Below are 14,298 nucleotides of genomic sequence, written 5' to 3'. Positions count from 1 at the left end.
GCATGGTATTGGTGAATAAAGAGTATGATTTAGGTATTTACACAACGAGTATATAGAATGTGTACATCACGATCATTCTATATTATTCACTGAATCTATTATTATTTTCTTTTCCCTGTCTTTATCAACAGAACAGAGCGGCATACAGAGACATGACAGAAGAAAGGATAAATAGACATGATGAGGAAAGTATCAGGAAAGAGAAAAAGGCATCGCTCATTAGGAAGCATTACAAGAGAAATATTAAATCTATCAGTGAGGAAAAATCTTCTTAGAGCTTCGACACAGCGACTGCAATGGCTTGAGAATCGCTGTGGCTGATGCTCACATTCACTGATTTGATGCCTGCGAGTTTTGCGGCTTCGGCGGCGGATCCATGGAGCTATTTCATGTTAGTGAGAGTATCAAATGATGCTAGAAGGTGAGAGGCTTACAGTTACTACAGGGACGCCGTTGGTATCATTGATGATTTCGATGTCTTTCAATGGAGCCCCAGCTCCCTTGGATTGGACACCGAGGGATTTGAAAACGGCTTCCTTTGCGCTCCATTTACCTGCAAATGAGGCTTGAGGGGATGGCGCTTTGCGGCAGTATTCTTGCTCGCGCTCAGTAAAGTTGCGCTCGATAAAGGTGTCGTTCTCGATGTTGATGGCTTCGACATCCTCGACGTCAACACCGACTTGTGAGTTGGGTCCTGCGGTGGCAGCAGCTAGGGATTCGACGATCTTGCGGGTCTTGTCGGACTCAACAACTGGAGTAGCAGGTGCCGGTGAAAAGACAGCAGGGTAAGTGAATTCAGAAGTCTTTGTGTTCAAGCTAACGCGGTAGTCTGGGTTAAGGAAGACCTTGCTCTGGATATTGTCCTCGTATGGAGCCTTGCTCTTAGCACGGAAGAGGGTGTTGTTGATCATACCGTTGTGGAAGTAACGGTATGCCTTCTTTTGACGTGCTTCAACCTTGTTGCGATATGATTGGAACTGAGCCTTGTCTAAGGTGGCATACAGGTATTTAGGATGAACACCAATAGCCTGAGCACCCTTTTGACCGAAACCGAATGAAGTGACTGAGAATGCCTTAATGCCGTCCGTCTTGAGCGTTCGGCTGGGGTATACAATCAAGTCGAATTTCTCCATAACCTTGTCAACGTTATCGGCGTTGCGATTGCCTGGAACAAGACCGGTATTGAGCACCTGAAGACATCCATTCATCATCCATGCACCAGCAGCACCCTTGGGGTGGCCGGTCAAGTACTTCTGGAAGATACCCAAAACAGCATTACCCTTCTTGCGACCCAAGTGAGTCAACTGCCGGCAAATAACATCAGACTCATTCTTGTCATTGGCAACAGTAGACGTTCCGTGGAAAGAGGCAACACCAAGGTCATCAATGGTGAGACCCCAGGTAGCCAATGCACCACGCAAAGGAGCAATGCGAGGGTCACGACGCCAGAAATCATTGCCCAAGCTGCTTTGAGCTTCCTTCTCTTGACGGATAGCCTCACGTTGAATGTGTTCAGCCCGCTCTTGCATGTATTCGGAAACCTTGAACGACTCGGAGCTCTGGCTCTTGAGCGCCTGGGCTTCTTCTTGAAGGTAAAGAAGCTCGGACTCCTCCCACTGCTTTATCTGTTGACGACGGAGTTCCAATTGGCGGCGGCGGTATTTGATATCAAGCAAGGGCGACGGGAAGTTGCCAGGGTTCTCGCGAGCAACTGTAAGTACACCTTGACCAGGAGCTGGCACGGAACGCCCAATCTTGTCAGTAGCTGTGCTGGACATAGCAACGATACCGTAGATAGGTACACCCATGTCAAGAGCGAGTTGAGCAGTCATGAGTACTTGGACACCGCAACCCTGAGATTCCATGAAACCATTTCGCGTGGTGGATGTGGGACGAGACATATCCTGTGGAGTACGTCCTCTTTTGAACTCTTCCTTTGCGTTGCTGGTAGCGCCCATGTTGGCGAATTCGTATGAGCCTTCTTCCTGGAAGTCATCGAAACCACCGACCAAGCAGATGCGAGCTTTGCCTTCGACAATGGTATCGTAACCAATATCCAGAGATTCAACAGATGTCGCACATGCACCGACAGGACTCTTAATAGGACCAGTAGACGACAACAGAAGCATGTTAACCCAAGCGGCCATTGTGTTGACGAATGATTCTTGCAAGATATCCTTCTGCACTGGCTTGTCAAGGTAACGATCCTTGTACATACCCCTCAAGGCAGAAGTACCTCCGACACCAGAACCGATACAGTTACCGACCTCGGACAAGTGAACATATTTGTAAAACTCGTAAGGATCGGTAATACCAGACGAAAGCAAGGCCTCTGCAGTGCTGACAAGGACGTAAAGAGTGACAGGGTCCACCTGGTCAATAATATCATCAGGAACACCATATCGCTTAGCGTCCCAACCGGTCGGGATTTGACCAGCCACAAGACGGTCAAACTGCAAGGCCTTGGGGATCATCAAGTTTGCGCCCTTTTTGAGACGAACAAGGTATTCACCTGACTCAGGAATCTCAAAGATCTCAGCCTTGTCACCGTGCTCACGCTTGAACTCTTCAGCAGTCTCTTTAGATGTCTCAAAGGGCTCAAGGTCTGCTTCGATGACAACTTCCTGAAGAAGCTGCTTCTTGTTGGGGTCGTATCCATTGAAAAGCTCGGGTTCGATCAAACGGATACCAGAGTGTTCAAGGATATACTTCTCATACTTGGCCTTGACGTCCTTGTCATCCACAGGTTCCCCAGTCTTGGAATCAACCCATCCGGAATAAGGTTTGCCCTTCAATGGCCCGTTGTGGTTCTTGATCAAGCCCATCATCCATGCCATTTCAACGCATCCCTCCAATGAGAACTTGCCGTATGCTTCCATTTCCCATCGAGTACGAGAGTTTCCCCATGGGCCAACCTCGGCGAAACCGGTAACAACAACAACCTTGTCCAAATTGACCATGCCCTTGAGCTGTTCGTGAAGCGGTTTGATCTCCTCGTCCCAGCTTGGAAGTTCAGGGAATGGATACTTGAGGTTAGCACGAGGTTCGGTGACAACCTTCTTGTAAAGAGCCTCGCTATCTTCTCCATTGACAACCTTGTTCTCAATAGCATTTTCCTTGATGACAGCTTGGCGAACAGCACTCGTCTCCATAATCTCACTACGGAGCCTGGACATGAGATCCTTCAAGTCAGGAATGAACTGCAAGCCACCGTTGAGATCGGCAAAGACTGGTTCTGTCTGGCAGAGGTTGACAATGGCAGGGGCCATGAGACCCAAAAGGTTGAAAGCCATTTCTTGCTGAGAGAAGGTACGAACGCCCAACTTCTCAACGCCTTCAGCAGTCATGTTGTTGGCGCTCATGAGGCCAGTTCCACGGGTCCAGCCAATGACCGCACCACAAATAGTGAGGTAGCTGGCCCAGCTCTCTGAATGCCATCGGTTGAACAGAGTCTCCAACGCCAACTTCGATTCGGAATAGAGACCGTCGTTTCCGAAAGTACCATGATTGGGGGAAAGAGGAAGAATGACCTGGGCGGGACGTGTTTCGAAGCCATGCGCTTGCTTCTGCGTCTTGATGCAACCGAGAAGGCGCAACAAGTTCGTCAACATGATACGGTGAGCGAGCTCGGATTTCGAGTCAATGCTATCAATCTCACGACCGTTTTCAGGGATGGCGGCGAACGGCACAATGTAATCCAAATCCCAACCAAGACCTTTCTTGGAATCATAGATGTAATCAACGAGAGCTTCCACGTCTTGCTTGCTACCTTGGTTGAAAGGAACAACAACAAGCTGAGAGCCTCTGGCACCGTATCTTGCGTACATGCTCTGGTAGTACTCTGTCACTTCACGAGAGAAGCGGCTGGTAGTGACCACAACCTTGGCGCCACCGCTGATCAAGCCTTGGAGAACGTCAGCTCCGATAGATCCGGCGCCAGCGCCAGTCATGAGAGCATTCTTTCCCTGGAAAGTAATACCCTGTCGAGCGGCAGATTCCAAACCGTCCAAGTAAATGCCGGTCAACTTCTTGCTGTATTCCCAACCGTGGTCGTCCTTCTTCTTGAGATGAAGGAAAGGAATGGTCTCGACTTTTCCTGGGCGAAGCGTTCCATTGGGCTTGCTTAGACGGCCCTTCTTGGCGTGGCCATTTTCTTGGGGCATGATCTGGCTCTCGTTCATGGAGAGAGCGCGTAGAACATCCTTGTACAAAGCGTTGAACTGCAATTGGGAAGTTTTGGACAATCGGTGTTGCTTGCGAATGAGTTTGTAGACGTTCTTGAGGTCGTTCTGGACCTTTGTTCGGTTGCTGTACTCCGAAATAGGACCGCCTTCAGCCATCTGCTTGACGTAGTGTTCGAGCTTGCGAACACTTGCACGAGGCACTTCCGCGTATGAAATGTTGCCGCGTGCATCAATGGTGGTTTGTGGACCAGTTGGAATGGCAACATCCTTGTAGACTGGAGCATGACCCAAAACTTCCTTGCAGTTCTCAATGAGCTGTTCACCCAATTCCTTTGCCAGCTGATAGGTTTCACCTCGCTCGGTGGGACAGTTGTCGATGTGATATTGCATGAAATCGAGAAGAAGAGGGTTGGAGCGGTTCATGATGCGAATACACTGGCTGACAATTTCTCTGTCCACAACTCGAAGCTTTCCAAAAATGATGTCGTAGTACATGCTCAATGCGTCCTGTCGAGCCCAATTCCAGGAAGAATCATAGATACGCGCCTTCAACGAGTCGAAAGAGGGTGCAATACCGGAAGCGTAGACATCACCATGCTCGACTTGCCAAAGATCCAGTTGGGCTTGGAGAGCCTTCTGAGACTCGAGGGAGGCAATGTGGGCCTTGTCCCCGGCGCGCAAGTCCATCTTCAGGTAATGAGCGATGGCCTCGAGTTGTTGCTTGAAAAGTGCACGCTGGTCTTTGGTCAATGCATCAATGGCAGCTGGATCCATCATCATACCACCACCGGCGCCACCACTGCTATCACCGCCTGCACTAGGCGATGAAAGGCTGATGCCTGCATGTGCCGCATACTTGTTCGCGATTCCATCGAGATAGGCCTTTGCATCGGCATCAGAGCCTAGACGAGACGCAGGCTCGGCAGTCAACGCCAGCAACAAAGCACCATCTTGTCTTCCAGGGCCGAGACCCCACCGAGTCTCGAGGTATTTTCTCACCGCTGTAATGTTGAAACCACCAGGCATCTTCGAGGACACGAAACGAGCGACCAAGGACGAAGACTGTTTGCCGAGCTGTCCGTTGAATGTAGCCTGCATTGAGGCACCCAATTCATCGAGCGGGGTATCTTCTGGTTTCTCTGGAGTCGAACCAAACTCTTTGCCCAAGTCACCGAGGATTTCATTTTGCAAGGTGGATTTACCTAAAATCAAAAGTCAGTTTCTGAGCCAGAATTGCAATTTCGAGTAATGATCAACTTACCTCCCACCAAATCTTTGATAGCTTTGTTCACAGGGATATCTGCTAGTCCCTTCTTCAACTTCTGTGCAACGAGAGTTCTAACAATATCGGTAGCGGAGACAGGAACATCTTCGACCATCGCAGCAGGGCCCGCGCTGGGCGCTGCGGCGACGGGAGCTGCGACTGGAGCTGCGGCGGCGGCAGCAGGGGCGGCAGAACCAGAGTCTGCAGAAGGCTCTGGTGATTCCGGCTCGTCTTCGATGGGATCGACATCGTAATAAATTTCTTTGGCGTCCTTGTTATAGCAGAGAATCTGTCGCTGCACGGATGTGGCTGCATCATAAGCTTCATATTTCGAGGCCAGTGTCCGTTTGGCCATGCCTCCGAGGGTGTCTGCCGGACCAATCTCCACTATCCTCTCCGTTCGCTTCTCGGCGAGAATCACATCTTGTGTCTCAATCCATCTGACGGGCGACGCAAACTGGTAGGCGAGAAGCTCGACCAGCAACGTGTGGGCGAGTTCTTGTTCGACTTCGGGACGCATCATGAACGGGCAATTATATTAAATCGTAATAAATAGGAATCGAGAATGCAGAACATAAATCACACAGAGCTGTTCCAGATGACACAGGAACACTCTGGCAATCAGCGGTCTGCCGGCGGTCGAGTCTATAGAGGAGATAAATAGCTTATCATGCAGCGAGTAGAGAGAGAATGAAAAGAGAACCAAGAAAGAAAAGTTCACTGTTCCAATTGCAGCTGACGAGTCAAGCTGCAGAGGGGAACCACGGATGAAGGAAGACTGGAAAAGAAAAACCAGAGACAAACCGAACAACCGTTTGAGAAAGAAAAGACACGGGAAGTCAATTGAAGTCTTAAGGAAGGTTCAAAGCTATCTCCCTTGGCTTTGGACAGACAGACAGAACGATGTTGTTGATGGAGTAGTTGGGATGGTTGCCAGGCTGCTGTGTTCACTAATAGTTTTTTTTCTGCTGGGAGAGCAAATACCATGCCCGAGACAAACCCGATGAACCAGTCGGAAGGGCCCAGGCCAACTGTTGGGGCAGCTGTCGAGGATCCGCTAGTGCCCAGATAGTATTAGCCGATTAGTATAACTATGTTGTGATTGGCTAGCCATTGAGCTTCATTTCGTGCGCTAACCGTGATTGGCTAAGCGTGTGTCCTCACAATGCATGATTCGATAAATTCTGCGATTTTGAGTTACTGATCCTATTCCACAGGAGCCCCTTACTGCAGCTATCTACCGCCGTCAATAGACTGTCGCTGATCGACACAGTGCCGACATGAGGCATCAGATCAGCTCTCTCTAGTAGTTATACGTAGTGAAATGGGCATGCTTTGAGCGAGTCCACTCGGAGCTACTTTCAGGTACGATAATCATAAATTGTATCGACTAGAGCCGATAAGCGGACCATGTGGGCCGGCAGCCAATCACGGCGCGCCTTTCCAGCTGGGGCCGCCCAACCGTTTGGCTTTTGGGGGGCATCCGCAACGCGCTAAGCCTAATGGGAGCTTGTGGGTGTTCAACTTCTTTCTCAACCACCGCAGGAAAAAATCGCTTCTGGAAGGCGACACCTCGTCAAAAGGCAGGAACAGAACAGCCAAGAGGAAAGAGCGCTCTCTCAATCCGTTTGCCCGGTAGCCCCTTCTGTTTTTGGCTGCCTCAACTGTAAGCTTATCCCCATCCTGCCACTTGCCCTTTTCGCTGCTTATCGTTTTTTTTTTCCCTGACACACCATATCATCACTTGCTCCTTTCCCTTTTCCCTCTTCCCCTCCACTTCTCCTTCTTCTTCTTCTTCTTCTTCCTCCCATATTATCAATTAACCTTCAAAAAGACTACTATTCACAGACATCAGTCTACTCCATCGGCTTTGGCGGGTGCTGAAGGAGTTGCTCCCTGTGAAGGTCTGAGTAAGTCCTTCCAAAAAAGTGGTGGTAGCATTGCTTGCAATCCCGACTCCTTTCTTCCCAGTTCCAAACTAACCATCGAGTCAACGCAGTATTACGATCGAGTCTTCCTCTCTTTATCATTATTACATTTATTTAATACGAACTTGCGACGCTCTTGCATAATCAGCCATGTACGGGACATCTACCGGCCCTCAGACGGGCATTAATACTCCTCGCTCCTCTCAATCCCTCCGCCCACTCATCCTCACACATGGATCCCTCGAGTTCTCTTTCCTCGTTCCCACGTCTTTACACTTTCAGGCTGCACAGCTAAAAGATACATTCAATGCTTCATTGCCGCCGCCTACAGATGATTTGGCTCAAGACGACGAGCCGTCCTCAGTACTCGAGTTGGTGGCCCGATATGTCGGTCATGTGGCGCAAGAGGTCGATGAGGGTGACCAAGACTCGCATCCCACCAACCTTGAAGTGCTAAAAGTGGTTCTTAATGAATTCGAACGAGCTTTTATGCGAGGAAACGATGTGCATGCCGTCGCCGCAACATTATCCGGAATATCAGCCAAGAAAATCTCGGTTGTAAAGGCATACTATGCCGCTCGTGCAGCTGCAGGTCGCTCGACCAAGCCCTACGACTCCGCCTTGTTCCGTGCTGCCGGCGACGAACGTGCTAGTGTGTATACTGTTTTTGGCGGGCAGGGCAACATTGAAGAATACTTTGACGAACTGCGAGAGGTCTACACCACCTACCCTGCGTTCGTTGAGGATTTGATCTCCTCGTCAGCCGAGCTCCTTCAATCCCTGTCTCGCGATCCTGATGCAGTGAAACTCTACCCTAAAGGATTAGATATTTTACAATGGCTTCACGACCGTGATTCGCAACCTGATACCGACTACTTGGTGTCGGCTCCTGTCAGTCTGCCACTCATTGGTTTGGTGCAGTTGGCACACTACATGGTGACCTGTAAAGTTCTGGGTAGACAGCCAGGTGAGCTCTTGGAGCGCATTAGCGGAACTACCGGTCATTCGCAGGGTGTTGTCACTGCTGCTGCCATTGCTGCTGCAAAGACATGGGAAGACTTTGCAAAGGCTGCGAGAGACGCCATTACTTTGCTTTTCTGGATTGGTCTCCGTAGCCAGCAAGCTTACCCTCGAACGTCTCTGGCGCCTTCAACTCTTCAAGATTCTATTGAGAACGGTGAAGGTACTCCGACTCCCATGCTGTCCATCCGCGACCTTCAACGCGCAGCGGTACAAGAACATATTGATGCCACAAACCAGCATTTGCCTCAGGACAGGCATATTGCTATCTCTTTAGTCAACAGTGCCCGAAATTTTGTCGTCACGGGTCCCCCCATTTCACTATACGGTTTGAACTTGCGCCTACGAAAAGTCAAGGCTCCAACGGGTCTTGATCAGAACAGGGTACCTTTCACCCAGCGCAAAACTCGATTTGTGAATCGCTTCCTTCCCATCACCTCTCCTTTCCACAGTCCTTATTTGGCATCTGCATATGACCAGATTTTGGAAGATGTTGAAGGAGTTGAGATCTCGGGCAAATCTTTGGTTGTCCCTGTTTTTGATACCAAGACTGGTGAGGATCTCCGAGCGGTTGGTGACAAGAACATCATTCCAGAGCTCGTACGCATGATCACGCGCGACCCAGTAAACTGGGAGCAGGCTACTGTTTTCCCCAAGGCTACTCACATTGTCGATTTCGGACCGGGTGGAATTTCTGGTTTGGGTGTCCTTACCAATCGCAACAAGGATGGCACTGGCGTCCGTGTGATCTTGGGTGGTGCCCTCGACGGCACAAACGCGGAGGTCGGCTACAAGCCAGAGTTGTTCGACCGCGACGAACATTCAGTGAAATTCGCCGTGGATTGGGTCAAGGAACATGGGCCTCGCCTGGTGAAAAATTCCGTTGGTCAAACATATGTCGACACAAAGATGAGCAGGCTGTTGGGCGTTCCCCCAGTGATGGTGGCCGGTATGACCCCTACGACAGTCCCGTGGGACTTCATCGCTGCCACGATGAACGCTGGTTATCACATTGAGTTGGCAGGTGGCGGTTACTACAATGCCAGAACAATGACCGAAGCTCTCACTAAGATTGAGAAGGCCATTCCTCCCGGTCGCGGTATAACTGTTAACCTGATTTATGTCAACCCGCGTGCTATGGGATGGCAGATTCCTTTGATCGGAAAACTCCGTGCTGACGGCGTCCCTATCGAGGGTCTTACAATCGGTGCTGGTGTGCCATCCATTGAAGTCGCCAACGAATATATTGAAACACTAGGCATCAAGCACATCTCTTTCAAGCCAGGCTCTTCCGACGCTATCCAGCAAGTTATCAACATTGCTAAAGCCAATCCTTCATTCCCTGTCATCCTTCAATGGACTGGTGGTCGCGGTGGTGGTCATCATTCGTTTGAAGATTTCCATCAACCCATCCTGGCGATGTACGGCCGTATCCGCAAATGTAGCAACATCGTACTTGTTGCTGGTAGTGGTTTCGGTGGCTCTGAGGATACTTATCCTTATCTCACTGGTACTTGGTCGTCCAAGTTCGGTTACCCTCCAATGCCCTTCGATGGCTGCATGTTCGGTAGTCGTATGATGACCGCAAAGGAAGCACACACTTCTCTCAACGCCAAAAAAGCGATCGCTGCCGCTCCTGGTGTCGGTGACGAGGAATGGGAACAGACCTACCAAAAGCCTACTGGTGGTGTGATCACAGTGTTGTCCGAAATGGGCGAACCCATTCATAAGCTCGCTACCCGTGGTGTGCTCTTCTGGAGTGAGTTGGACAAGAAGATTTTCTCTCTCGACAAAGCCAAGCGGGTACCGGAGTTGAAGAAGAACAGAGACTGGATCATCAAGAAGCTGAACGATGATTTCCAGAAAGTGTGGTTCGGCCGCAATTCCGCTGGTGAGACTGTGGATCTTGAAGACATGACATACACTGAGGTTGTCCACCGTATGGTCGAATTGATGTACGTCAAGCATGAATCCCGCTGGATTGACGAAAGTCTCAAGAAACTCACCGGTGACTTTATTCGCCGTGTAGAGGAACGCTTCACTTCAACAGAGGGTCAGGCCTCTCTCCTCCAGAACTACTCTGAACTCAATCAGCCATACCCGACAGTTGACAAAATTTTGTCTACTTACCCTGAGGCCTCCACTCAGCTAATTAATGCTCAGGATGTACAGCATTTCCTATTGCTTTGCCAGCGACGTGGTCAAAAGCCCGTTCCGTTTGTCCCTGCTTTGGATGAGAACTTTGAATTCTGGTTCAAGAAGGACTCTCTCTGGCAATCAGAGGACTTGGAGGCCGTTTACGGTCAGGATGTTGGCCGAACAGCCATTTTGCAAGGTCCTATGGCTGTCAGATACGTCACAAAAGTCGACGAGCCTATCAAGGAAATTCTCGACAACATCCACAATGGACATGTCCAGTACCTCATTCGAGACATCTATGCAGGCAAGGAGGAAGACGTTCCAGTCATTGAATACTTTGGTGGACAGCCTCTTAAACCCCTTGATGAAGACCTTGAGATTGATGGCCTCACCGTGTCTCAAGATGGTAACAAGACTACTTACCGGCTTTCGAACTCTCCGTCTGCAACGCTTCCCGAGCTAGACACCTGGATGCAGATCCTTGCCGGCCGAAACTACTCATGGCGCCATGCCTTCTTCACCACAGAAGTCTTTGTTCAAGGCCAACGTTTTGAGACCAATCCTCTGAAACGATTGCTCGCGCCAACAAGAGGCTTGTACGTTGAGATTGTCTCCCCTGAGGATCCTGAGAGGACCGTTATCAGCGTCAGGGAACCCAGTCAGTCATCGAAATTAGTCAAGACGGTCGAGATCAAGTTGGTGGGACCAAAGGAGATTGCTCTCACCATGTTTGAGGGCCGAACTGCCGAGGGAGGCGTCATTCCCTTGACTTTCCGCTTCACCTACCACCCGGAAACTGGATACGCTCCGATCCGCGAGGTCATGGAGAATCGCAACGATCGCATCAAGGAATTCTACTACCGCGCATGGTTCGGAGAGAGGAACGTTCCTTTCGATACTCCCATCACTGCAATCTTTGATGGCGGTCGTGAGACGATCACAGCCCAAGCCGTCGCTGACTTTGTCCACGCTGTTGGTAACACTGGGGAGGCTTTCGTCAACCGCCCTGGTCGCGTCACCTACGCTCCTATGGACTTTGCTATTGTTGTTGGATGGAAAGCCATCACCAAGCCTATCTTCCCACGGAGAATTGATGGTGATCTACTGAAGTTGGTTCATCTTTCCAACGGCTTCAGAATGGTTCCCGGCGCCGAGCCCCTCAAAGTCGGAGATGTCCTTGACACTACTGCCCAGATTAACGCGGTTATCAATCAAGATTCGGGTAAAATGGTTGAAGTCTGTGGAACCATTAAACGCGAAGGCAAGCCGATCATGCATGTCACCAGCCAGTTCTTGTACCGAGGAACCTATGACGACTACGAGAACACTTTCCAACGCAAAGATGAGGTCCCTATGCAAGTGCATCTTACCTCGACCAAGGACATCGCCGTTCTTCGGTCAAAGGAATGGTTCCGCCTTGACGAACCCGATGTGGAGCTTCTTGGACAGACTTTGACTTTCAGACTTCAGTCGCTTGTTCGCTTCAAGAACAAGACCGTCTTCAGCAGTGTCCAGACCATTGGTCAAGTCCTCCTCGAACTGCCTACCAAAGAAATCATCCAGGTCGCTTCTGTCGACTATGAAGCTGGTTTGTCCCATGGTAATCCCGTCATTGATTACCTTGAGCGCAACGGTTCCTCCATCGAACAGCCGGTCAACTTTGAGAACCCCATCCCTCTCAGTGGTAAGACGCCGCTCGAGCTTCGTGCCCCTGCCTCCAATGAGAACTATGCACGTGTGTCTGGTGATTACAATCCAATCCACGTCTCCCGTGTATTCTCTAGCTATGCTAAATTGCCTGGCACTATCACTCATGGAATGTACTCAAGTGCTGCTGTACGCAGCCTGGTTGAGACTTGGGCTGCTGAGAACAACATTGGCCGCGTCCGAAGCTTCCATGTCAACCTCGTTGGTATGGTGCTACCCAATGATGCCATTGCTGTCAAACTTGAACACACTGGTATGATTGCGGGTCGCAAGATCGTCAAAGTTGAAGTGCGAAACAAGGACACCGACGAGATGGCATTGCAAGGTGAAGCAGAAGTTGAGCAACCTGTTTCGTCCTACGTCTTCACTGGACAAGGTTCTCAGGAACAAGGAATGGGTATGGATCTTTACGCTAGCAGTGAAGTGGCAAAGGAGGTCTGGGACCGTGCCGACAAGCATTTCTTGGAAAACTACGGCTTCTCCATCATTGACATTGTGAAGAATAACCCCAAGGAGTTGACCATCTACTTTGGTGGTCCACGAGGAAAAGCAATTCGTCAGAACTACATGTCCATGACTTTCGAGACTGTCAATGCGGATGGATCGATCAAGTCTGAGAAGATCTTCAAAGAGGTCGATGAGAATACCAACTCCTACACCTACCGATCTCCAGCAGGTCTCTTGTCTGCAACTCAATTCACGCAGCCTGCATTGACCTTGATGGAAAAGGCCAGCTTTGAGGATATGCGCTCCAAGGGTCTCGTCCAGAGAGATAGCAGCTTCGCTGGACATTCACTTGGTGAATACTCTGCGTTGGCCGCTCTTGCCGAAGTCATGCCTATTGAGAGCTTGGTTTCCGTTGTCTTCTACCGTGGTTTGACCATGCAAGTCGCTGTTGAGCGTGACGAACAAGGTCGCTCTAACTACTCCATGTGCGCTGTCAATCCCAGTCGTATTTCCAAGACCTTCAACGAGCAGGCTCTTCAATATTGTGTTGAGAACATTTCGGAAGTTACAGGATGGTTGCTGGAGATTGTCAATTATAATGTGGCCAACATGCAATACGTGGCTGCTGGAGATGTAAGTCCTATTCTGACCTGACTATATGTACTATTACTAACCTTGACTTCTAGTTGCGTGCTCTTGACACCCTTACAAATCTGTTGAACGTGCTTAAAGCACAGAAGATCGACATCCAAGCACTCATGCAGCAAATGTCTCTTGAAGATGTCAAGGAGCACCTGGTACAAATCATCCACGAGTGTGTCAAGCAAACCGAAGCCAAGCCCAAACCCATCACCCTTGAGCGTGGATTTGCCACGATTCCTCTGCGTGGTATCGATGTGCCTTTCCACAGTACGTTCTTGCGCTCTGGAGTCAAGCCGTTCCGATCATTCTTGCTCAAGAAGATCAACAAGACCACCATCGACCCAAGCAAGTTGATTGGAAAGTACATTCCTAACGTGACTGCTCGTCCATTCGAGATCACCAAGGAATATTTTGAGGATGTGTACAGGTTGACGGGCTCTCCTCGTATCGCCAATGTGTTGGCTAATTGGGATAAATATGAGGATCCCAAGGAAGCCGTTGCCGCCACACGAGCACCTGCTTCTTGAATCGAAAGAAGGGGGGTTGTGTATAAAAGTTGATAAAGAAAGTAATGATTTTGTTTGATTTGCAGTTTCTCATGTCAATGTCATGCATGGATGATTGTTTTATACATACAATTAAATTTAGATATCGATTGGTTGTTTTCATTTTTTCTTTTCATGGCGCATTCGATGTTTTTTCTTGTTAATGACGACATTAATAGATAGAAGTACCCTGTACCTACCTTTTAATCAATGGACTTTCAAATGAAATTTTCTTCTAACGATATAAATACTAAGATCTCGATTTATGATCGATGTGTAATGAAACAGTCTACCCATATGATTTCACCTCTGCAGTATTTCACCTAGATATCTCGCAAGCAAGGCATGTCATGATATGTGCTGGTAGTAAACTGAATGTCTTAGATACATCTATATTTATCCATCCTCGCACGGGATATTTA

General features: G+C 49.4%; 2 protein-coding genes across 2 annotated transcripts, besides 2 other annotated features; one reads left to right on the top strand and one right to left on the bottom strand.

Annotated features, from left to right (window-relative positions):
• Positions 1–10: 10 nt before the first annotated feature.
• On the bottom strand, positions 11–5,968 carry TSTA_104180 (fatty acid synthase alpha subunit FasA; the record flags this gene model as incomplete). The annotated part of the gene is made up of 3 exons (XM_002486391.1): positions 11–382; positions 435–5,386; positions 5,446–5,968. The coding sequence occupies 3 exons, from the start codon at positions 5,966–5,968 to the stop codon at positions 272–274; spliced, it is 5,586 nt and encodes a 1,861-aa protein (XP_002486436.1). The 3' UTR covers positions 11–271.
• Positions 5,586–5,640: a microsatellite.
• A 1,014-nt stretch (positions 5,969–6,982) lies between the features above and the next one.
• Positions 6,983–14,101, top strand: TSTA_104170 (fatty acid synthase beta subunit, putative). The gene is made up of 4 exons (XM_002486390.1): positions 6,983–7,114; positions 7,283–7,358; positions 7,448–13,322; positions 13,376–14,101. The coding sequence occupies exons 3-4, from the start codon at positions 7,527–7,529 to the stop codon at positions 13,856–13,858; spliced, it is 6,279 nt and encodes a 2,092-aa protein (XP_002486435.1). The 5' UTR covers positions 6,983–7,114; positions 7,283–7,358; positions 7,448–7,526; the 3' UTR covers positions 13,859–14,101.
• Positions 7,225–7,255: a microsatellite.
• Positions 14,102–14,298: the final 197 nt, after the last annotated feature.

Source organism: Talaromyces stipitatus, genomic scaffold, assembly GCF_000003125.1.
Source record: "Talaromyces stipitatus ATCC 10500 scf_1105507295511 genomic scaffold, whole genome shotgun sequence".
Lineage (NCBI taxonomy): Eukaryota > Fungi > Ascomycota > Eurotiomycetes > Eurotiales > Trichocomaceae > Talaromyces > Talaromyces stipitatus.
The sequence above is the reverse complement of the archived record's forward strand: the minus strand, read 5'-3'. Positions and strand labels throughout refer to the sequence as shown.

Coding starts and splice junctions, on each gene's coding strand:
- TSTA_104170 (XM_002486390.1), top strand. CDS start 7,527: ATGTACGGGACATCTACCGGCCCTCAGACGGGCATTAATACTCCTCGC. Junction 13,323..13,375: donor AATACGTGGCTGCTGGAGAT/GTAAGTCCTATT, acceptor CTTGACTTCTAG/TTGCGTGCTCTTGACACCCT.